The sequence below is a fragment of the Dermacentor silvarum genome, chromosome 2 (assembly GCF_013339745.2).
Source record: "Dermacentor silvarum isolate Dsil-2018 chromosome 2, BIME_Dsil_1.4, whole genome shotgun sequence".
Lineage (NCBI taxonomy): Eukaryota > Metazoa > Arthropoda > Arachnida > Ixodida > Ixodidae > Dermacentor > Dermacentor silvarum.
The window spans coordinates 251,190,273-251,215,070 of record NC_051155.1 but is presented as its reverse complement, the minus strand read 5'-3'; the positions used below and the strand labels follow the sequence as shown (position 1 = coordinate 251,215,070).

The following is a 24,798-nucleotide window of genomic DNA, read 5'->3' as shown; positions in this document are numbered from 1 at the left end:
CATGTGATAAATGTGTGGTAGAGCTTATACAACTTAAAAAGTACCGTATCTTTCATAGTATAACCTGCCCCCGCATATAACCTGCATCCCCAATTACAAAACCTTGCAAAGAAAAAAAATCCAGAAGTATAACCTGCAAGAATAACTGCATACAACAATGCTCAAGACAGTTTGACACATTTGTTGACTCAAAGAGATGCTCTGCAAATATTTTTGCTTCGAATGTGTAGTCGTGCCATTACCAATATTATAGACAGCGTAGCCCTCTGTCTGTCTCATCAAGGGTGTTCCTTATCATGTTATGGTGCACTTCCTAAAGCTTCTTCCTGCCATTTCTTCTGAATTACCTCTATAATCTGGCTGCATGCGAGTCCTACACGTGTCCTGCAGATACAGCCCATTGGCGTGAGGTCATAAAGTTCTTCGGCCATCTACTATGCATGCAAGTGCTTTATGTGCATCTTATTCAGGCAAACATCCATTGGGTGAAGCAGAGGTCAAGCTTCCTGGTATAATACCACCAGCAATGCAGTTTTCACCTCCTCAGTGCAATGACGATGAAGAATGGCCAGCAATAGCATGGAACTCCATGCCAACATGATTACACCTGGCCTCTTTTTCCATACAGTTTTAAGCCTACGAATGGCTAGGTTCATCCAGCCTTTTTCATCTGCTCGCACAATAAGTCCGCTGGGCAAAGAAACATTAGTGGAAGTCTTGCGTGACATAAGGCTACAGTTTCGTGCCGTCTGCTAAAACACACATCATCACTGGGCACCGGAGCTTTGTGTTCCCACACATCAGAACACTCACTGATTTTGACCCCTTTTTCTGCTGAGTAGTGTCCTTGGGCATCTAAAGAAAGATATACCAGTGTCTGGTCTACACTGCACCTTGCAGTCGCAACTCACTGTTTGAAGGCTCTCCTTCATTGTTTGTTCACGAATGCATGACTCGTCCACACCATATCTTCAGCCAGCAACTCTCTTTTTCTCAGCTCTTTGGCGATGCTGCAGCTTCTGCTGCGCTGTAAAGGACTTAGGTCAAGTGCATCTCAGTGTGATGAGAGTTCTCATTCGGCGGCGCTGTACACTGCTTGCTAACTACTGACACTGTGACAACACAAAATGGTGACCTGAAAAGGAAGGAAGAATTGGTGAACCTGAAACAGCAGGGAAGGGAGTTCCAACATGCAGGGATGGAGTTCACTAGTAGATAGCGAAACTTTGGATGCCAAAAGCACAACAACGCGGTACACATTGCTGTGAAGCCACACAAGGCAAAATTCATGCGTAGCCTGCCCCCCAACATTACTGATAGATTTTAACCATTTTTGATGTGGGTCAGATGAATTTTCAAAATTTTTGATGTGAGTTATACATGAAGAAATATGGTATTAGTCAGTACTTGTCAGTTTTCTATTTTCCAATTCCTCATTCACTGGTTTTCTAGTGTGAGGTGTTTTTGATACATTTTATTTATGCAATTCATACAATGTGTACAAATATATGGATATGTGAGTGTACAGAAGGAGTTCCCATGGCACAAAGCTGTAAGGTAACCTCCTGTTACTGAATATAAAAATTTACTGCAAGTATATTGCTTCAATATCTTCTATGGTTTTGGTGAGGGAGAGAGAAATCGCTTTATTCTACGATTAAAAAAAAATTTATCGATGCCCTCAGTCCAGGACGTCGCTTGCGGCGTGCTTCAGCGCTAAGCTGATGAAATCCACAAGGAATCGTTGGTCATGAAGGGTGGTTGCGGCGGTCAGCCTTTGGCGGAACGGATAGGTGGGAGGGATGAACGTTTGGGTAAGGGGGGGGGGGGGTAGTTTTGGGTGGCATTGCATAGGATATGTGATGCTGAGGATAGCCACCACAGTGGCTACAGCGAGGGAGGTCTTCAATAAGTATGCCTTGGAGAAGCAGCACACTTGGAAATAAGATGTTCACGCAAACTTGAATGATGAGAACATACACAGGTGCTGCTCCACCATAATCACAGATCACAATCTAGCCTGTCAGTACCTATTAAGCAAATATCTTTAATACCTTATAAATATCTTATAGAGTTGTGTGACAGCTGCAGCCTTTCTTTTCGTGCTTTTCCACAAAAATTACAGTGCAATGCATTTTTATTTTAACAACTTTACAAGGAGAGTCAGCGTTACCACTGTTTTGTTATCATTCAAGTTTAGCAACAAGATTGCATGTTTTGATCCATATTGTTCAGTAACACCTTTGATAACATTGTTTGCCTGGTTTGTTCAACATTTAGTTGCCAACTAGCAGTAAAGCCAGTCTCCATCTCTGTAGTAACTCGCCTAGCCGATGATGACCATGTTTTCTTTTATTTTTTTTTTTTTTTGGGGGGGGGGGGGGGGCAAAGCAGGCACACACAGGTGCCAATGATTTATTGACGATTGCAGGCCAAAATGAATGCAATATTATATTGTAAAATTGAAACAAAAACAAAGCAGCAGTAGGCACAAAATATTATTTTTAAACTTGTTAGAATAAAAATCTACATCATTGTTTGGGTGCAGTTCCATACATAAATGCAGAGTGCATTTTCTTTTTTTTTTTTTTTACTAACAAGTCTTTTACCAAACTCACTGTATTTCTCCTCACAATGGCTGAAGCTGGCAATTTAGCTCATGTTGTTATTGGGAAACCAGAGTTATGGGAGTACGAAGACGAGGACACGTACAAGTGCTTTCCTATTCTTTGTGTCTCATCGTCCCAGTGCTCCAGTTTACCAATAATGAAGCAACAACTAGCCCAGCTATCCATCCTGCAGCAGCTGCAATAGCATCACTGGGTGTCTTTGTGTGTTGGTTGCAGTGCTGACATAACTCATTATGGTATCGTAAGATAAAGAGCTTTTAATAGTTCTTTCTTTTCTTAAATTTCAGGCTAGCATTGCTGGGACAGGTGTGCCAGGGATTTGCCGAGCTGTGCCCCGAGCTGCGTCTATGCTTTCCATCCAACAAAGGTGCCCAGGCAAGTGTTAACAATGCCAGTCTCATTTTGTGAGCGATTGCATTGCATAAATTTAATATTGCTATACATATACACTGTTGTGGCTTTGTGAATATATTATTGTGCTGCTGAGCATGTTGACATGAGTTCAATTCCCGACATTCTAATGGGAGCAGAATGCAAAAAAATTTCCCCCCAATCCACCCTGTGAAGGTGGTTGGAAAGCGAAGCTTTTTACGCCACCCTCACGGTGACTGCGGCGCACTTGATATTTCACACACTACAACGTAACTTTAACCACAGCCTTTATTATTATTTACTTCACAACAATGTTCACTACTGCTTTATGATCGGTGTGATATACACTACTAGACTACCTCATAGTGGGGTAGTCTAGAAAATGAACCGAAACAGTTACTAGGCTGGAAGGGTTTCGAATGACGTCAACCCTCTTTCAAGCAGCTGCATAAGCTTTGCAACAGCTGCTATCTAATCTTACGGACCCGCGCCGAGCCTGTTTCCGTTGTTTGCCCGCAGCCCTTATCATCCATCATGTTAGCTCATCACTTTGAAGCTTGTTTTTGTGGTTTTTCTTGCGAAAACGAGTGCTTAGGTGTACACTGAATGCCTGAATTCAAGTAAGCTATACTGCTATACCTGCAATTGTTAGCGGTTCGTCGGGATCGTTTTTTGATTACAACGACGGACACGACAGAACCCTTGGCTGGTAGAGGTACAAAGCTTCGCTTTAAAAATGCTTCTGTACACAATAAAGTACCCCAGGAAGAAAAAAATACCGTATTTACTCAATTGTAACGCGACCGCGATTGTAATGCGAGGGGTGACTTTTCATTGCGTCCATCAAGAAAAAATTAAAACCGTGAAAGTAACGTGAGGGGTGACTTTTTTGCGTCCAGCAAAAAAAAAAAAAAAAGAAGAAGAAGAAAACCACTTAAGTAACGCGAGACCACCGGATGCATGAAAAAGTCGCAGTTTGACCCGATAGGCGAAGCATCAATTGTGATAGCAAATTAGCTGAGAGCTATACGGAGTAGTCGGATAGTAGTTTTATCGGCTGCATAAATTTGGACACATTCGTCTACTAACTGAATTAACAAGCATGGTGTCAGCGCACACAAGTAAACATGGGTAGATCACACTCGATGACCGCAGACAACCACTGTCAAAGCGCTGGCATGAGCAAGCGTGGCAGAACCAGCGACCGAAGGTTCATGCGGTCTATCGCTTCAACGGAAACTAAGCGGTGAAAGCACAGCGCATACAAAGCTAAGAGCTGTGTGGAGATCGCTTTCAAGTTACGGTGCGCGCGACAGCCCGCAGCCACACAAAGTACAAGTACGCCATTGGTGGCAGAGTAGAAGCCGTGCCCCCTCCCTCCTGCGCTGCCTTCTGGCTTTCCTCCTTTCACGTGGGAGATTGAGTCGCCAGTTCCCCTTGCGCCCGGTCGCAAGATATGCATTTGGTGCCGCAGCTAAAGGTCGCCTCCGTTCTTTCCCTCCAATCCCCCCACGGCCTTTCGCACGACTGAAAACGCCGCGTTTGCTCTCTGCCATGCGTTCGCTCTCCGTGAATGCGCACATCTCTCATGCATTTTCACTCGCACATTTCACTGGTTGATTAGAATTGGGTGCATCATTGCACTTTTTAGACAACTTGAATTTCGGTATTTGATTGTAACGCGAGGATCGACTTCAGGTAGCAAAAATCTGGAAAGAAATGCACGTTACAATCGAGTAAATACGGTAATCCACAGATTTCTACTATGGTATTTCTCATAGTCCCTGTGTTGCTTTGGGATATTAGATTATTCAATCAATTTCGTTATGTGTCTATGTACTTGGACAGTCGGGTGCAATGCTGTCATGTTTTTTTTTTTTTTTTCTTTTAATCAGCTCAAGATTTCTTAAACTCGCACTCGTGATATTTTGTTGATATTTTCACTTCACAGGATCCTTGGCAGAAGCAGCAAGTGTCTTTGCGTACGCTTCGGGACTCTACGTACAAGTAGGTGTTCTGTCCCATCTAAATGTGAACCCTTGTCTTTTTGCAACCATGATGTCAAGAAGCACAAAAATTCTGATAGTTAATAGTGTGCTGTAGGCTTTTTATTAGGCAAGAGCAGTAGTAAAAGTGAGCAGGCAGTCGTGACTAGAGTTACCTGGTTTGGCAACTTTGTGCCACAGTGACTGCTTTTGGGGCTTGTTAACTGTGAAAATTTAGGCTCCTCTAAGCTTAGCTTCCTTTTAGTTAGTTTTGAAATCAATATAATATGTCATACTAGGATTTTAAAATTACGATAACTGATTCTTTCCATAAAACAGTGTTTTCACTACTGTGTGTGTTTTGCATTATGACAGTTCTGTGCACCCATTGATGCTTCATATTTATTTATTCAGTTATTGTAAAGGGACACGAAAGAGAAACAATTAATCAGTTTAGAGTGATAAAGTAATGTTTCAAAGCTCTATTTTCATTCATTTCGTGGTAATATGTTGATTATTAGCAGAGAAAAATGAAGGTCAAGGCTCTGTTTATTTAATTTTGCGTTGGAACCCCAGTGCCTGTAAATCAATTTGACGTTACAGATTTTGAAGTTTTTTGTATCTGAGTCATTGCAGGCTCAATAAAAATTCTTGAATATTGCCAAGTCCATTCTTTGACTTCTTTAGAATACAATGTTTGCCATTTTTATAAATAAAGGTTTGAACTAGGCCTGCAAAGACCAGACGTCAAAATTCCTGACGTTGCAGCAAGCCGGTGCGGAAACTTCAAAGCGGCATCGCCACCCATCTTTGGTTCTTGCGTCTTTTCTGGTTTACCAAGTCTCTTCGCAGCTTTTTTGGTATTGTAGAAGGGTAATTTACTAATATACAGCTCAAATTATTTCTCGCTTTAGTGTCCCCTTTAAAATATAAAATAAAATCATCATTTGAAAGCATCTCTGATATCTGTGTTGCTTAGTGCAGAGTTCGGCAACTCACCCAGCTGTCCCTAGTTTTGTCTGCTGACATAATGCAGAAATATATTCACACTGAAACAAGAACAGAAAATGGATGAATATCCACAGTTGTTTAAGAAACCCACCTGCATCTCTTTTTCTTTTTTTTTTCCCCCCCCGTTTATCATATGGAGGGCGGTGAGGAAAAAGTAATCGAGAGATGCGTTGAAAGACCCTCAACCCCCTAACAAATGTCATCTCCATCATAACTTAGAAACATGATCATCTATGTTGAGCACAGGTTGATTTGCGAGTTGGTTCAACATACTAGAGCAGCAGCGCAAGAAAGACGAGGACACAAGAAATATAAAACAGGCGCCTCAGCACTTGTGGCATCTGTTCCATGTTTCTCACGTCTTTGTCTTTCCTGTACTGCTTCTTTAGCATTCACCTTGGATAACAGCAGCTTCCGTGGTGCCACATTTAAGCTGTTGTTGCCCATGTGGTATGCCTGCTGCATTCATTGCTAACGGGCTTGAATATGTTTGATGACAGCAAAATTTGAAGAGCTGCTGTCTGGTCATTTTTCCCAGGTCATGCTTTGCTTTGGTGGTGCAGCAACAGGCAGCACCTCTTGGTGAACAGCTTGACACGCTGGACCATTTCCTGTCCGCGATGCTGGTGAGCGAGCAATGTGTCTGTTTTATGACTCCACTGCCACGTTCCTGCAAAGTATAGCTTTCATATTATCGTATAACCGTAGACTGTGCTCACATGCATTTCTCTCTAGCATTGAGCAGTCTTTATACCCTCCATACTTTTAAAGTACTATGTCGCTGTTCCTTACATTACACTACTCTTAGAAAATTTCATGGAATATGAAAGTAAAAACAGCAGAAAAACGACGGCAGGCAGAAGAAAAGAACAGAACACACACCACGAAATGCTGTCTTTTCTTGTCTGTCTCCATTTTTGCATTGTTTTTACCTTCAGAAGACATGTTGAACCAACAGCCCAACATTACACGCTTCTGCAATGAATTTTCATGGATTATATTTTAATTAGTTATTGTTACATGCATGTCGCAATTGCAAAATTGAATCTGTTCAGAGCTTGAGGCATGTACAGTTGCCGTAAAATGTTTATGTATCATGAGATTTGAGAAAAAAGTGAAAATTTCTGCAGCCTCAGTACTCAGCCTGGTACTTAGATTTCTAGCCTACACAAGTGTATGCGAAGAACATAGTGTTGTATGCTTTTACTTCCTACAGTGCATATAGTACTTCCTACAGTGCACATAGTAAAAACCCTGAGGCTAAATAAGACTGGTTTTGAGACCTGCACCGCCAAAACTTGCCACAAAGCACACCAGTGTTCTACATTGTTTCGTCTTGCGCAGCAAAGGAAGTCTCTCTGAGAAAATAATACATGGAACACCAATATATTACACGGCACATTTGAGAGATGAATATATCGTGAAACTGGTAAATGAATGTGGATCAAGCTCTGACTGACTTGAGTTTTTCACTTGCGATGTGTGCTCTCTGGTAGTAATGAACAGGATGATCCGTAATGATTTGTTGGTGATTTATGTACATACTATTATGGTTTGTTGTGTAAATAATGTCCACCTCTTTCAAGCACTGTCTGGTTACTAACTGTTATAAATAGATTAATCAAAAGGGTGTTGCAGTCCAACCTTTGCTTATTGTAACAGGTATGATTGTGCATTGCAGCTAGTATAAAATTTTAATTTCACCTTCTTATTCACTCTTGCTCTTCAGTGCTGGGGTGAAGTGGAGGTCCAAGAGGAGTCCGAGGGAGGCCATAAGGTGCAGTCCACATTGCGAGTGCCGCTTCAGGTGAGCAGCTGCTGCCAAAGTGGCCTGCACTCATTGAAACCTAGGCACCCCCTTAAGAACTTCAAGTGTTTAAATTAGATTTTATTTTAAAGAAATTTAAAATCTGAAGATATCTGCGTAACGTTTAGTAGCTTCAAATCACAAACAGTGAGCAGCTGTTATGCTAAAGGCTGCAGTGATGACACATTAGTAAACTCAGCACCTGAAGGACAGATATATATATATTTTTTACTTGTTCATACACCTAGCTTCAATGGTTCCTCGAACAGCGTACTTGCATTTTCTCTGCTTCTGAAGACTTTTTGCGCAGGAAGAAGACTAGCTGTCCTTCCTTTCTCTTACTCAGGAAAGTTACCTTGCAATGAAATCTTTCTAATGTCCGCAAGGTCTGGCAGTGTCATTTGCGAGTGCAATCCTTTGTCAGTGGTTCGACAAATGCTAGTTGTTCATGGTGACATGCACACGTTTACTGCTGCACATTGACAGTTGCGCCAGATGGAACTGTTGTGCAAGTGGAGCAGCAGCAGCAGCTTACCTGTGCTCTGGCTGCGCAGGTGACAGTGCCACTGCAGGAGCTGCTGTTCGCTCTGTGCCAGCAGGTGAACAGGCTGTTTGGCCACTGCATGCCCAAGTGAGTGTCTGCTGTTATTCAAGCTGTGAGGAATCGACGCTGCACTTTTTGTTACATCTGTTGTGATGGTTCCCTCTTGACATGTTTGTTTCTTTGCTTTATAAATTATTTATTTATTTATTTATTTATTTATTTATTTATTTATTTATTTATTTATTTATTTATTTATTTATTTATTTATTTATTTATTTATTTATTTATTTATTTAAAGACTTCAGCCCGTCAGGGCTATTGTCAGGTGGTACAAAATGAAGTAAACACGATGAGAGACACTAAGGTATACATGCACCTCATGTTGAAACTGCAAAGTGAAACAAAGCAAGAAACGTCAAGATACCTGCAACATGCATGAATAAGTTATAAAGCACTATAAATAAATGGAACATTACTCAGTGCTGTTTAGAAAATCCTGTAAAAGAAGCCATCACATTTCACCAGGAAAATTGTTCAATGGCTTGCAGGAAAAAAACAATGCATAAATAAATCAGTGCGAGAGTGAAAAATTAAGTTTGTGGATGTTTTTTGTTGATAACAACCTCGCAGAAGATAGGGGAAGTGCAATAGTTTCAGATAAGCAAGCTGAACAAAAGCCTTAAACTTTCTACATAGCATCGCTCAGAAAGCGGGGTGAGTCCTAATCAAGCTAGGCAGGAAGAGGGTGAGAAGTTCCAGTCATAACGGTGGTAAATAAGCTGAACAGCTTACTTTTGAACTGATTTACATCCTTAAGGTGTAAAGATTATAAAATTGCCAAGTTCTCCTTAAGAGTTCCTTTCATGTTTATTCTTTAGGGCAAGGACCAGGTAAAGGCCAGAGGAAGTTTGGCAAGTCCATTACACTATGCTAAAGGAACCTTTTCCAAGGCCACGGGTGCAACTGCATTACATCACATTACTTCATACTAAAGTCATAATATTATTTTTATTTTCCAAGTCATCAAAGGTCCCCTCCCCCCTTACGTTATAGTAGTATTCATACGAATACTATGGTGTACCAGTGCTGCCTTCAGCTGCAGTGGGGCTGGCAAACATTACAGTGGCCACTGCAAGTAAGAGAACATGTGGCCGTAATCGCCTGGTCAGCAACCCTCTTCATGCAAGCATGTACTACTACACAAATATTTCAATTTCTTATACACTTACACCCATGCTTCAGCTGCTGTCATGTAATGTGTGATGCTTGTTACGTTATTTCTTTTAAATTCTTTTATCAGATTCTTGTTAGCATTGTAGCTATCACACTAGAGGACCAGTACAATAGTCCCATGTGAACAGTCGACTCCCGTTAATTTGACGTTTGCAGGACCGCAATTTGGTTGAATTATCCGAAAAGTCGATGTAACAAACGGCGGCAGAATGAAATTCAAATCCTTTTTATAGCTTGAAATAATCCTTAAATATTATTATTATTATTATTATTATTATTATTATTATTATTATTATTATTATATTATTATTATTATTATTATTATTATTATTATTATTATTATTATTATTATTATTATTATTATTATTATTATTATTGCTCTTGAAATGCAACTCAACCAGAATATGCTGCAAAGGGCGCCGACATGTTTAAATACAGCCTGAGAAATGGATAAAAAGACTGCTGAATATCGGGTCGTGACACGGCACGAAACAAGCTTGAATGGATGACTTCATGGGCAGGAGGAGTGCTTTCACTGTCTGCTGAATTGCTGTCTAGCGCTGTCTACTTAATTTCTTGTGTTTACAAGCTTTTAGCATTGGCTGTGGCACCAGTGGAGGGGTGCTGGTGTGGGCCAAAAGTGGCATGCTTTCAGTGTATGGTTCTTTGCTAGGACTTTCCAGTGCATTTGAATTAAGTTAAAAGTCAAATTAACAAAATGCAACTGTGCTTTGTCTTCCCTAAAATAAGCATCTCCCTAACCTAAGTACTTTCCATGTTGTCAGGACAGGAGAGTCTAACAAAAATGTATGCACAATGTAGGCACCTCATCTGTTCTAAAATATCTGTTGTTGGCATTGAAGCTGATGTCAGGGTAAAGCCGCAAAGCGAGCAACATCACAAGCAGGCTCAGTCACACAGAATGCTGATTTGTTAAGAGAGAGAGCATGACCGGCAGCTCACTCAAGTCACATACAAGGCCTGTCCGAAAGTACCTGACCATGCAAAAATAGAAGATTTTTGTCTTCCTAATCCCCTTCAAAGCAGTTCCCTCCCACTTCCACACACCAAGTCCCAAGCTCTTTACACTTTTCAAAACAGTCTTAGAACGCTTCCTTGAGAAGTACTGCTAGGTCAGCCATTGCCTTGCACTTTATATCTCTCAGGTTCGAAAGTGCTTTCCTTTCAGGTGCCTTTCCGTTTTTGTGAACAGCGAAAAGTCACATGGGCTTATGTCCAGAGAATAGGGGTCATTATGAACCACTGAAATACTGTGCCCTGCCAAAAAGACAGAATCATGTGACCCACACGAACAGGGGCGCTATCCTGCAGTTGCCAGATCTTTGAATTCCTCTGTCAGAATTCTGGGCAGAATTTTGCTAGCAACTGCTGCATACTCAAATCGTCTTTAAAATGGCATTCATGGTATATTTGTTGCTGTACCTTGCTGAGCAACTTCTCTGACAGTAAGTCTATGTTCTCCGCTTACAGTGGTTCGCACTTCATAAACAATGGCATCATCGTGGCTTGTTGAAGACCTTTTGAATTTAAAAGCAAATTGTACTTCCTGCCTCAAAAACTTACATTTTTATTTTTCTTGAAATGTAAGCGTCCCTACCCACATTGAATCAGAATCAAGTTTATTAACACAAAAAGTGTGTTACAATCTAATGGCACATAGGAGGAGGTTCCAGGAGTTAGTGGCTGTAACGAGACCGCGTGTACAAGGTATAATAAGGACATGGAGAAAGAAGTGCAGTAGAATCTCAATGATACGATCCTGCATAACACGTTTTTCGGGATAATACATATTTTTTTTTCTTATATACGATTATGTTCGGATAATGCGATTTTCGGATGATGCGTTTTATTTTCCGGTTCCCATGAAGATCGTATTAACAAGATTCCACTGTATTTGAGGAGAGGAATCTGCTAGGCCGCGACAGCGCACACAGGCGGCCCTATAAAGTCATGGTCGGGCAAGGAGGAAATGCAGTTTTCACCGCAGCACGACAGATGACGCGTCGAGTGCATTGCCATCGTTTACATGTTCTTCTGTGGATGTGACGCGCAGAAATCGCGATATTGTCTCATATATTGTAAATTTTCTCACATTTTATTCTGTAACGTCAATAAGTGGAAGTGGCGGACATTTTAGCAGCAGCTATTAATTAATGCTGTCCTAATTGCATGTCAAACTGCGCTTAAAATGAGCTACTAGTAGTAATCCCTGAGCAGACGACGTCTGCCGACGCCGCCACAGTTCGCTCGCTCGCATGTAGTGTGAGCACATGCGTAGGTGACTTTGGAAGGAAAATCTCCCAATATGGGCATGCAAGCTGTCGCGGTTACTTTCGCAATCTGGAGGCTTCCCATCTCTATTAGAGCTCTCGCGAGCTTTCGCATTGTGCTGGCGGCGCTGGCTTCTCAGATTTTGTGTGCGCTTTTCATCCGTGCTTTTTGGGGAACCGTTGACCATGTTCTTCAAACTTCGACCTCATGTTTCCGTGCCACAAACACAAAAATGTAAGTGTATACAAAATTCTTCACTATTACGTGGAAATGCGAAACAGGCAGAAAACATCACGGCAGAAGAAGCAGCTGTCGAGGCTAGCAAATGATTGATGGGTCTGTTAGGAAGATTGGTTCCGGCGAGTTTTATGAGTGTGATTCATTTCTTTGTTGTTGTTTTTTTATTGTTGTTTAATATTGCATCAAAGAACAAAAATAAGACGTACATTTTTGGCCTCCAACCTCTTGTATAGAATTCATTCGTACATTAAAGAACAATAGGATGTTCAGCACTTGTGTGCGTCTGTTTCGGCTGTGCATGTTTATTATAATTTGAGTTTATGCTTAAATTATACTTAGTATGGAACAAGGACTTCGGAATAGAAGCTGTGAAACAATCACCAAGAGGACTAGCAATAAGTTGGTGCTGGAATATTACAGACTTCAACCAGCAGGGTGGTGCATGATGCTTCAGGAAGCTCCGGACAAGCTCACTGCCTTCTCGCAGTATATATAATTAGATATCAGCAGCAAAGAAAACGAATTGTTATGTTTGAAAATTGACCTACAGGATAAAGAGGTAAGCACATTGCATTCCGCGCACTTTGTTTTTTACTAGCGTCCTACGGATCGACAGACACCTGAAGTGATACTATCGCATGAGTTAGCGGTTCCTAGCAATAGTCATTAACGATGCTTTCAATCATCTAAGGCAAGCTGGGGAAATAGCTAGAAGAACAATCTAAATAAACTAATGGCATAGAGGGCTAGTACCGTCTTCGCTGAAACAAATCATACCTAACTTATTGATCTCGCGTCTTAAAAAAACATACATTATAGATTCGGCATTCAGAAAATATACATCACACAGTTAATTGATCTGTAAGTGACGCATTTTATTCGTTAATATTTCAAGACATTTGGAGCCGGCGAAGAGGCGCAAGAAACTCGGCCATTCGTGAGTAAAGCACTAGTGGTGAAACAACACCAAACGGCCTTGAACCGGCAAGCCTTGTCGGAGAGGCGAGCCGAATCAGGACAGAGGGTGGGTGCGTCAGCGCTGTGCCCGACATCGCGACTTTATTGGGACGCCCGAGCAAGCGCTGTTTCACCTCCTCAATTCTTGCTCCGTGAATAAGGATACAAAGAGCAGTTGTAACATGCAATGTGAAAAAAAGCAAAGAAAAAATAAGTAGGACATACTATTAATTGTGGATTGAATTAACATAAATATGAGCTAAAGATAAATACGATGTCAAAGACATTGAGCAGCTATGTGCAAAACAAGAGAAAAGGCTATACCAAACTGGAATTGAAAAGTAAGAATTACGCTCCACTGTGTTCAAGAAATAAATATAACGAAAATACAAATAAGTATAAGCATAGGTTTAAAGTAGGTGCAATATGAAGCACAACCAACAGATTATTATTATTATTATTATTATTATTATTATTATTATTATTATTATTATTATTATTATTATTATTATTATTATTATTATTATTAAACCTTCAGGTTTCAACGCTGTCTCAGTCAGCAGCACACAATGGCTCCTACATCTAGCCCTGTGTTGTTTGATGAAAAGCTGATGAGCAAATGCCTTGAGCGCTTGAAGCCTTCCCTATCCTGCGGCCCTGATAGCATCCCCTCCGCAATTGACCTCTATATTTAATAACTCTGAATACTTCCACTTTCCCTCGCATGTCTCAAATTATCGCCCAATTTCTTTTCTCTGCACCACGTCTAAGATTTTTGAGCTTGCTCTTCACAACATATTGTCTTTTACTGTGAAGAATGCATTGATCCCGAATCAGCATGGAATCCTCACAGGCCGCTCCACTATCCCAAATCTCACAAGTTTCATGACACAGATCTCTTCGCCGGTACTCCAAAGGGGGCAAGTTGACACCATTTATTGTGACCTCCGCAAAGCTTTTGATATGGTCAGCCACTCACTGCTTCTGATCAAGCTTAGACACTTTGGTGTTGAATCGTCAATTGTAAATCTCTTGCGGTGTTATCTTATTGATAGATCATGTTATGTTAACGTCAATGGCCAAACGACGTCTTCTTACGTGGCAACTAGCGGCGTCCCTCAGGGATCAGTATTGGGACCACTCCTTTTTAAAATTTTTATTGATGACATTCTTTCCGCCATTTGGCACTCTTCATTCCTTCTATATGCCGATGACATAAAGATTTTTAAGGCAATTCACACTGTTGATGACTGTTGCATCCTGCAGTCTGACCTGCTTCCTTTTTCTAAATGGTGCACACATAATAACCTAACCTTGAATACTGTTAAGACCAAAGTCATGACTTTCACTTGCAAAACAGCAAGCATTTCTTTTTCTTATTCAGTAGATTCTGTACCATTGTGTAGGGTCCGTGAGATCAATGATCTCGGTGTACTTTTTGGTACAACCTTACACTTTTCAGCTCACACTAGGCGCGTTGCAATGCGGGGTATGCGCACTCTTGGCTCTGTTTGCAGACTATCAAGAGAATTCAATTCTCCTACACCATTCCGCAAGTTGTACACAACAATCTGTCTTCCTCAACTCGAATACGCATTGGTCATCTGGAACGGCATCTCTAGATCTAATAGTGACATTATAGATCGGGTCCAGAAAACGTTTCTAAGCATATATCATCACTGCTTTGCTAGCACGGACACTGGACCTTGCTCTAACACTGTCAGGTTGTCATTGCACTTACTTCGCTGCCGACGTAATTGTGCTGACCTTCTGTTTCTTTTTATAAAAACTCCTTCACGGTATCCTCATGTGCCCCGAACTCCTCAGTTGTATCATGTTTCGTATTCCGCGTAAGATCACCAGAGAACACAGACCTTTCCATGTTGCTGCCTGTCACCACCAACACTCAACCGTCCACAGAATACAGTCTTTATAACGCCCACTTTTATGACCTTGATCATTTTCACAAGACGCTGCAATTATTCTGTTCTGAGCTTTGCGTTGTTGTCTCTTAGTTTCACATATTGTTCAACTTCTCTTCTCCTCCTGTTTCTTATGTAGGCATTTTGCGCCTACGGTTACATGTATGTACACTTTTCTTCAAGATTGTTATTTTTTATTTATTGTTTCTTTTTTATTGATATTCCCCTGCTGTATTTCTTTTTTTATGTATACGTGCGCCAGCACTTAGACCTCATGGTTGTTCCTGGGCATGATAAATAAATGATTGATTATTATTATTATTATTATTATTATTATTATTATTATTATTATTATTATTATTATTATTATTATTATTATAAAGGTATACCAGGCAGAATTCTGCATTCTCTACACATTCGTGTTGCATTAGAGACTGTCCTGTGGTTGACTCCAAAAATATGTAATAAGTATTCTGCCTGTATCGACATAGGTATTTCAGATTTAATTCCCTTTGTTTTGTATATATGTAGATAATCATGTTGTATAATTAACTCCATTTTATGACTGCCTCCTCGTTTTGTTTCCCTATTTGTTTCTCCATCTCACATTGTTTTGTCTACCACATATGTTTGTCTTCTCTATACATTGTGGCTTGCATATTAATTTTTAAGTACACCAGTATAAAGGCTCTGGAGCTGTTCCTGGGCACTATAATAAACATTTGATTGATTGACTGATTGATTGATAGGTATTATATAGGGTACAATAAATTAAAAACACTAATTTCTGAAAATGAGTTAGTTTGGGTAGGCACAGACAAAGATGACCAAGCTTAGGTTTGAGCGTATACAGCATACAATCTAACCTCTCATTAATGAAGTCACATCTGACAGAAAAATACCTTTGTTACATTAAATATTTGTTGTAAGTATGTATCTATTATGTGCTGGTATCTGCAAGAAGCAGTTCTTATTTATTTTTAAGGCGAGAGCCTTAAATCTCGTATGTTTCAAGGTCAATGTGAGGTACAGAAAAAGTGAGCAAGCTCGCCACGTGCCTAAGCGCTTGCCTCGCGTTCGTTGTCTTCTTCCACAGCTGGCTCCAACGCCGCTCATCATAAAATAAAGGCGAAGCGGAATGCAGCAATAAAGCAACATAGACGACTTTGGGGCGACAGTAAATATGAGGTGGTGCGTGGAATCTGGAAAGGAGTAATGGGGCCAGCGCTTACGTTTGCAAATGCAATTCTGTGCTAGCGTTCCCATACTGCCCCTCGCACTCTACGCCTGAGGGCGTTGAGGGAAAGGGCAACAGCGGCGCTGGGGTGGAGGAGGGAAATGTCAGCGGTGGCGCGCGGGAGGGTGTTGAGGGAAAGGCAGCGGCAGCGCTGGGGAGGAGGAGGAAACTGTCAGGAGCAGCCCAGTAGGGGGGCGTTGAGAGCAAGTGTGGTGGCGGCGCTGGGGAGGAAGAGGGAAATGTCAGTGGCGGCGGCCGTAGAATGCTCTGGAAACAGCGGCAGCGTGCTTGCAGCACGCTCGTGCGCCTTGTATACGTCGCTGCGTGTGCTCAGAGCTTCATTCCACATCGCTATGGGTCCAACTAGGCTTTCACCTTCACATTCTTAGAAAGTTCTAAGCATCCCTCATAATTTTTTTATATCCGGTAATTTGATACATGGAGATTTGAATGGCAGTTCCTTGGCGTGCCTCTCTCTCAGGGGCATCCTGTCTGAAGTTGGCCAGCTGCTGGTGTCCCATCTGGAGCCAGCTTACTTGCGCTCGTGCCAGGCATTAGTGACCCAGCAGTTGCCGCCTGCTCTCTGCCAGACCTGGGCTCTGCAGCTTCTCATGGACTTGCAGGTCCTCAAACTGCTCTTCCAGGTATGCTGTGTACCATTTTGCCCAGTAGTCATGCACAACCTGTGCTGCTGTAAAAGGTTTTTGGTATAAGTGCTTCATTTGATGACTCTGACTGTCTCCCAATTGGAGGTGTGCACTTTTGCAATTCCGCTCCTGGAACATTCAGCAACAGAAACAAATAAATTGGATGCTGCCTGATACAAAGACAGGAAAAAAAGAAAGCATTGTAATGTGCTATCTGAACAAAGTACTATAAAGCAGGAAGTGATTAATAGTAGCTTGAGTACTTTCTAATTCTTTGCAACTTTTGAAACACCATTTCTAAGCACCTAACCTAAAGATGACATTGTCTGTGATCGTCATTCTGATATATGTGCGCTTTTCAAGGCAACTTGAAGTACCCTAAAAGGAGGACTACGGTATTTTATTGTTTCTTGTTGACTAATATTCTTCTGCGCAAAAGGTACTTTTTCTGTGTTGCGAGACAGAGCTTTTACAATTTGTGTATTTGGCTTAATTGTTCACTCAAACATGTTTCTTTTGCATATTTTATTAATAAATAAATACTGGTGGAATGAGCATAGGTAATCTTATGATGATGAGGTGACAGGCTGTATTTTTTGTTGTTCAGTGCCACAAAGCTCAATTAGTACCTCTTATCCTCACTGCTGTATATGCCAGCCACACTTAATATCTTGCTTCTTGCTCTTGCCTTCAACAGAGGTGGTACTACAGAGACCATGCTTGGTTCAAGGAAAGTATATGCCCTGCTTAAAAGGGAAGCCTGCATAGCTTGAGATAGAAGTATGCTGTTGTTTCTGTTGCACAAAGAAGTCCTCACTTGGGCTCTCTCTTTGTACCCTCCAGGGTGATGTGTTGAGCAATGCTCGAGCAGCCGTGGAAGCCCAGGTGGACCCGTTTGACTTGGACGTATTACTACCCCACCTGGCACGTCACGCAAACTTGGCAGCCCAACAGACTTCGGTGAGTGCCGGCCATTGCTACAGAGGCACGCTAAAGAAGAACAATCGCTGTATTAGTAAATATTAAATTGTGTTGAGCTGTATTAGTAAATTATGCTTTTGCAGTGGCAAAACAGCCATTCCTACTTCGAGAAAATGCTTGGCAAGCCAGAAAAAATGCAATAAACAATACATACAAGCGGCAACACTGCCCTGAGGTAGTTTCTGCACCAGCTTGCCTTGATGCCACAGATTTTGACAGCATCTGCTAAGGGCCACTTAACAGGAGTACTATATTGCTTTCACTTGACTTGAGCCAACCAAGAGAACAGGCTGGCTTCAGGAAGGGATATTCTACGATGGATCATATCCATGTCATCAATCAGGTAATCGAGAAATCTGCAGAGTACAATCAACCTCTGTATATGGCTTTCATAGATTATGAACAGGCATTTGATTCAGTAGAGATACCAGCAGTCATAGAGGCATTGCATAATCAAGGAGTACAGGAGGCGTACGTGAATATCTTAGCAAATATCTACAAGGATTCCACAGCTACCTTGGTTCTCCACAAGAAAAGTAGAAAGTTACTTATCAAGAAAGGGGTCAGGCAAGGAGACACAATATCTCCAATGCTATTCACTGCATGCTTAGAAGAAGTATTCAAGCTCTTAGACTGGGAAGGCTTAGGAGTGAGGATCAACGGCGAATATCTCAGCAACCTTCGGTTTGCAGATGACATTGTCCTATTCAGCAACAATGGGGACGAATTACAGCAAATGATTGAGGACCTTAATGAAGAAAGTGTAAGAATCGGGTTGAAGATGAATATGCAGAAGACAAAGATTGTTCAATAGCCTGACAAGGAAACAAGAATTCAGGATCGCCAGTCAGCCTCTAGAGTCTGTAAAGGAGTACGTTTATCTAGGTCAATTACTCACAGGGGACGCTGATCACGAGAAAGAAATTTACAGAAGAATAAAATTGGGTTGGAGTGCATACGGCAGGCATTGCCAAATCCTGACTGGGAGCTTACCACTGTCTTTGAAAAGAAAAGTGTACAATCATTGTATTCTACTGGTGCTAACATATGGGGCAGAAACTTGGAGGTTAACAAAGAAGCTCGAGAACAAGTTAAAGACCGCACAAAGGGCGATGGAACGAAAAATCTTAGGACTAACGTTAAGAGACAGGAAGAGAGCGGTGTGGATCAGAGAACAAACGGGGATAGCCAATATTCTAGTTGACATTAAGCGGAAGAAATGGAGCTGGGCAGGCCATGTAATGCGTAGGATGGACAACCGGTGGACCATTAGGGTTACAGAATGGATACCAAGAGAAGGGAAGCGCAGTCGTGGTCGGCAGAAAACCAGATGGGATGATGAAGTTAGGAAATTTGCAGGCGCAAGTTGGAATACGCTAGCACAAGACAGGGGTAATTGGAGATTGCAGGGAGAGGCCTTTGTCCTGCATTGGACATGATATACAGGCTGATGATGATGATGATGATGATGATGATGATGATGATATTGCTTTCTAAAAGAACTCGACTTAACCTGGCAAGTTTCAAGAACTTTTGCTATATCGGGACAGCCTAAATACGAAAAAATTACTTTCTTGTGTGACACTATCACACCTGCACCAATATTTCAACATGAAATTCCTTTAACGGAAGTTTGGCCTTCATTTTCATTACTAGTAATCAATACTTTTCCACCAAATGAGTGAGAATAGAGCTTTCAAAGAACACCAGTCTAGACTGATGTGGTGTTGCTCTTTAGTGCCCATTTAATGGAATAATTAGCGCCAGAAAGCAACATAATGCAGCGCTTCAGCTTCTTCAGCCGCAGCTCCAGGACTCTGTTGTGTTCATTCTTTGCATGAGGCCAGTCTGCACCTTGAGTAAAGATGCTGCGTAGGTGTTCTTTGCACAATGTGAAACAGGCTGGCTGTAAAAAGTCAACAGTTTTTGATGGCACACATGCAGCTTCTGCTGGGCCTCTGTCTTAGCGATGGGGCTGGCCGCTGCCTGGTGTTGGGATCGGCCCCTTCGGGTAACAGAGCACCTCCCACCTCACCCGTGGTGTTGCCCGTGCTTGCCTCTGGAACTCCACGTTTCCCCCTGTTGCCCACACTGTCAAGGTTTCTGGATGAGAGTCCGCTAGCCAGTCAAGCCACTGCCGGCAGTGGTCCTGGTAGCAGCAGCAGTTTGGCAGCACCACCTCCACCACCTAAGGTAGGTTCGCTCAACCATCCGTTTTCTTTACAGCAAGGTTGGGGAGTTCCACAATGGTTTTGTGAAGCCAAGCAAGAGTACACGTTTCCTCGCTGTCATCAGAAGGCGTCGAGTTCTTTGAAGTTCTGTGCGAAAAGCCAATTCTGTTTTCTGTTCTTCACTCATCAAAGTCCATCAGGTCTCCTTGACTACCCTGCAACATAGGAGACACTCGTGTATTCTTCAGGAGTCTCAGCAGCCTGATCTTTGTTGGGTAGCCCTGTTTCGCTCCAGGGCCTCCAAACGCTGCTTGACGTCCTGCTGCTCCTGGCAGGCACGATACGAATCACACATTTTGGCAAGATGGGCCTCACGAGCTTTGGGTGTTGTATTCTTCAGGAGTCTCAGCAGCCTGATCTTTGTTGGGTAGCCCTGTTTCGCTCCAGGGCCTCCAAACGCTGCTTGACGTCCTGCTGCTCCTGGCAGGCACGACACGAATCACACATTTTGGCAAGATGGGCCTCACGAGCTTTGGCTGTCTTCTATGCGTGGCTGGTGCGTGCACGTCGGCACTCATGCACGTCGGCACTCTCACTGGCCCATCGAGTGCACACAGCGTCGGCACAGTTGCATTTCTTCTCTTCAGCGTCGACTGCTGTCTTGCGATGTAGCGGCATGTTGCCGTTACAAACCCCCTCACATACTGTGAGACTCACACGGCCAGTAGCTCTCCGCTCTCCCTGTTTCTCTGACCCAGCTCTCCTCCGTCCCGAACTCGGGCACTTGGCGGCGGCCTGGCAAAGGGCGACAATAACACAGGCACTCACATCCCACTCCCTTTACTGCTAATTACACTCGTTTCTTTGTATATCCTCAGTTGTTGACTATTGATATGTGCTCTCAGCATATAGAGGTATCATTTGATACCATTTTCATGTTCATCTAACCAACCTTTTTTTTTTTTTTTTTTCTGGAAGGGGTTACAAGGTAATAAGATCCCAAATACGCCAACCTCGTGTGAAGTCAGCTAGGAGCCCTCAAAAACGTATGTGCAAAAAATTGGCGAAGTAATGAAATTTGGGAAGTTTCATTTAATTTTTTAGGAAATAACTTTAGAGTTAAAAGGTTAATGGCCAACTGTAACGAAATTTCACTTTGGCGAAATTTGTTTTAAATGAGTAGTATATATGACTGAAGCAATATTGGCAAAGCCGCAGGGCTGGTAATTGTATAGTTTTCTTGTTAACAATCTTTAAACAGCACCTAAGCAGACAACGCATATACCTAGTGGTTGTCACTATGACATAAGTCCCAGCATGCCGCCTCCAAGGTTTTCCAGTGCCCCGCAGGCAGTCACGGGCGCCACGTTATCTCGGAGGTTGTGCGGAGGAGCAGCACATTCTAGGTTATGCATCACTTCCGGCAAGTAGTGATGGCAGCATTATTTCAGTTTCAGGATCAGAAAAGGCTGTATTTGTAAGTTTTCTGTGATGCTTCAGCTCGTATTTCAATGTCAAATTTTGCATCGAGGCTCCTCTATTTCCACATTAGTATAATAAACTAGGCATGCCAGGCATTCATGCATTAACAAGGTTTGAGACCAGGCTAGTTCAATTTCATGTTACAGTAAACTATCAGTTGTACGAACGTCGGTTTAACAACTATTTTAGAATAACGAAGCTGTTAAAAAATACCCGGCAGTCTTCCTATGCATTCTATGCAAAAATCTTTCAGGTAAACGAATTTCTGAATAGCAAATATTTCAGTTGAACGAACAACACTCAGCTGGTGACAGAGGTATGTCACCAGCTGGATGTTGACAGCAACACTTCATTTAGAGACTATGTGCAGTGTGGCAGTGAGCTCGTTACCTGTGCTGAACTATCAGATCTGGAAATTGATTCTAGTGTTCATCCCGAAGAAGAAGAGTGCAACGATGAAGATGCAGTGGCAGAGGCAGATTCAAATCCTGCAACTCTAGCCGAGGCTGTAGGATGCCTTGGAAAGTTGTGAGACTTTGTGTCTCGGCAACAAGTTCTGCCAAAGGAAGCGCAGAAAAACATAGACTCTCTGGTACTTCTTGTGCTTTAAGAGCACCAGTGCAAATGAAAATTAGTGTTTTTTTTTTTTTTTTTTTAACTGAGAGAGGCAGCAACGAGACTGTTATGCTGCATAAACTGTAACTCCATAAATTGCATTTGAGGCTTTTGACTCGATGTCTGTTTTGGCCTATGCTGTTAAATATTCTAGTGAATATTCAGTTTAGTGAACTTTCAGTTAAGTGAACTATTTCCTTAGGTCCCTTGAAGTTCACTCAAGTGAGTTCACTGTACTCCTAATCACAGCACACACCAGGACAAAGACAAACAACAGAACCTGCCGGGCTAGTGTAATGGCTTTGGCGTTACGCTGCAAAGAGGATTCGGGATCAAATCCTGGCTGCGGAAGCCGCATTTATTGGAGGGTGAAGTGCAAAAACAATCGTTGGGTGCACGCATGCATGGGGTGCACGTTAAAGAACCCCAGGGGTCAGAATTAATCTGGAGTTACCCACTGCAGTGTGCCTCACAATCATATCGTGGCTTTGGCACGTAAAACCCCAGAATTTAATTTTTTAAGAAAAGACAAGGACAAATGCTGACGTTCACCAAGTGCTGACGTTCACCATCATGGAAATTTGGGCCTGCTGGTATGCTGTAGTAAGCGTTTTGAAAAGAACAAGTGCGTGAGAAGAATATGGGAGAAGACAGGCTGTTTCTTTGTTTCCCGAAAGTAACATCTATATATATGCACACATGTGACTTCATTATCACAAGAAAAAAGATAGAAATAAATCCTGATAACAAGTATGTGTCTACATGTCGACTGTGAAACATCCTAAGTGGGTGTGCATTGCTTTCCACGCATTTTAAGTATATGTCATTTTGCAAAGGAGCAATAGAAGGCTTGCTAACAACTCCATCTTTAGCAATCTCCACTGCTTCGATGATTCTAGTTTGATCATTCACGTGCCTTCCAATTACTCTGGTATAATTAAACCTCAATATAACAAACTTCAATGTAACGAATCCCCATGTTTGTTCCTGCCTTGCTTATATAGCAGCAGCTCCTGATAAGGCATGTACATGTGCTGCGTTACTTCAGTTGTGCACAACCATGTGCGCACAAGTCAGAGTAACACCACAAATATAAAGCACAAAAATTGGTCGGTAGATTGTCGCAATAGAGTGGTATATGATATTTTCGTTTTATGTAGTAAAAATATATATTTGGCAAATGAGCAGGTGCTTTAATTAACATGCATCTCCAAGAACAAAAAAAAAGTACGGAAAGGCAGGGATGGCGTTTTAGTGCTATGTTGTTTGGATTGCGGCTGAGCTGTCCGCTTTGAAGATACTACCAGAGTAATCGGAAGGCACGTGAATGATCAAACTAGAATAATTTTCCAAGCAGCGGCCAAGGATGGTGCTGTTAGCAAGTCTTCCGTCGCTCTTTCACAAAAACAGACATCATATTTGGGGTGTGTGGAAAGCGAGATGCGCTCAATTAAGCTGTTTCAGAGTCAGCATGTAGACGCCCACTTGTTATAAGGATTCGTTTCTCTCTTTTTCTCGTGATTATGAAATCACGTGTGTGCATATGTGTAGTCAGCACTTCTCTTCGTTGTTTCGTGTCTTTGTCTCGGTGTGCACTGTAATTTGTAGTAACATACACCTGTTAATTCAAAATATGTGACAGTGGTGAAAAAGTGGGGGTGAAATAGGGGGCACAGATCAATTTTGGTGCTTATTAAACTTAAATGCAGATTCCTTGGGCTCCTGAGAACGAAATCGGGGAATCCATAAATAGAGGATATATGTTTTATGAACGTTATCCCACATATTATACAGTATTATGACATCACTCACCTTCCTGTCCTTTGCTTGTCTCTCATTTTCCTTTTCATGAGCCACAATTATTCTCTAATGTAATGCAACTAAAGCTTCCCTTTTTATTTCTTCCTCAGTGTTCCTCAGGACCTGATCTTGCTGCAACTGCAACATCTCTGACAGCCAGCCAGTCAACACCCACTTTCAGTGCCTTACCCTCGTTCTATGAGAAAATGGCCACCAGTATGCGATCTTCCTGGTTTGGACCCATGTGATGCAGTCAAGACTTGTTCTGTATAATATATATCTATATAGTATTTGTAAAAATAAACAGGCTCCAGCAGGCTGATGTGCATTTGCTTCTTGTCTTGACTGTTGTTCCTCCCACTTTTTACAAGTACAACCATTTACTCAGTGAGAGGAGATCGTTGATCCCTCATCAATCTAATTAGGCTCTAGGTAATCAGCATCTGTCTCTTAAAAACAGGTCAAATATATGTGCAACTGAGACTGAATGAGAGCTTGACAAATGTTGGGAGCAAGGTGCGGTAGCAAGTATGCGAATCTGGCACATTCTCGGAAACTGAAGAGTGCTAATAAATTGTGTCACCTAAGTTCGTTCTTAGCACTGAACAAAAGGTGGTTTGTACTAATCATCATTTGTAAGCTTGCTTCCATTATAATGACATATGCCAAGGGAGAGACTTCTGTCTGTTTTCACGCAGTCAAACTCTCAAGAAACGGCTCTCGCCGCATGTATTGGATGTACTGGGTCAGTTTGCTCGATGTCTGTGGAGTGAGCCAGTTGACCAAGTCTGCAGGTGTTCGGAACATTCCATGTGAGATATTGATGCGTGTGGCAGCTTTTATGTGTGCACAGGACTGGATGCCGTGTAGTA

General features: G+C 42.0%; 1 protein-coding gene across 3 annotated transcripts in view; it reads left to right on the top strand.

Annotated features, from left to right (window-relative positions):
* LOC119443144 (conserved oligomeric Golgi complex subunit 1-like) overlaps positions 1 to 24,798 on the top strand; it is a 91,374-nt gene that overhangs the window by 34,689 nt on the left and 31,887 nt on the right. The window contains exons 17-25 of one of the 3 annotated variants that reach the window (XM_037708302.2): positions 2,918 to 3,005; positions 4,954 to 5,009; positions 6,537 to 6,624; positions 7,728 to 7,805; positions 8,360 to 8,436; positions 16,712 to 16,874; positions 17,721 to 17,837; positions 19,803 to 20,051; positions 24,037 to 24,248. In XM_037708302.2, the coding sequence (XP_037564230.1) occupies positions 2,918 to 3,005; positions 4,954 to 5,009; positions 6,537 to 6,624; positions 7,728 to 7,805; positions 8,360 to 8,436; positions 16,712 to 16,874; positions 17,721 to 17,837; positions 19,803 to 20,051; positions 24,037 to 24,174 (1,054 nt within the window). In that variant the 3' untranslated portion in view covers positions 24,175 to 24,248. Of the gene's footprint in view, positions 1 to 2,917; positions 3,006 to 4,953; positions 5,010 to 6,536; positions 6,625 to 7,727; positions 7,806 to 8,359; positions 8,437 to 16,711; positions 16,875 to 17,720; positions 17,838 to 19,802; positions 20,052 to 24,036; positions 24,249 to 24,798 lie in introns of those variants that run through there. The other 2 variants (XM_049662592.1, XM_049662593.1) reach the window with 2 other exon arrangements.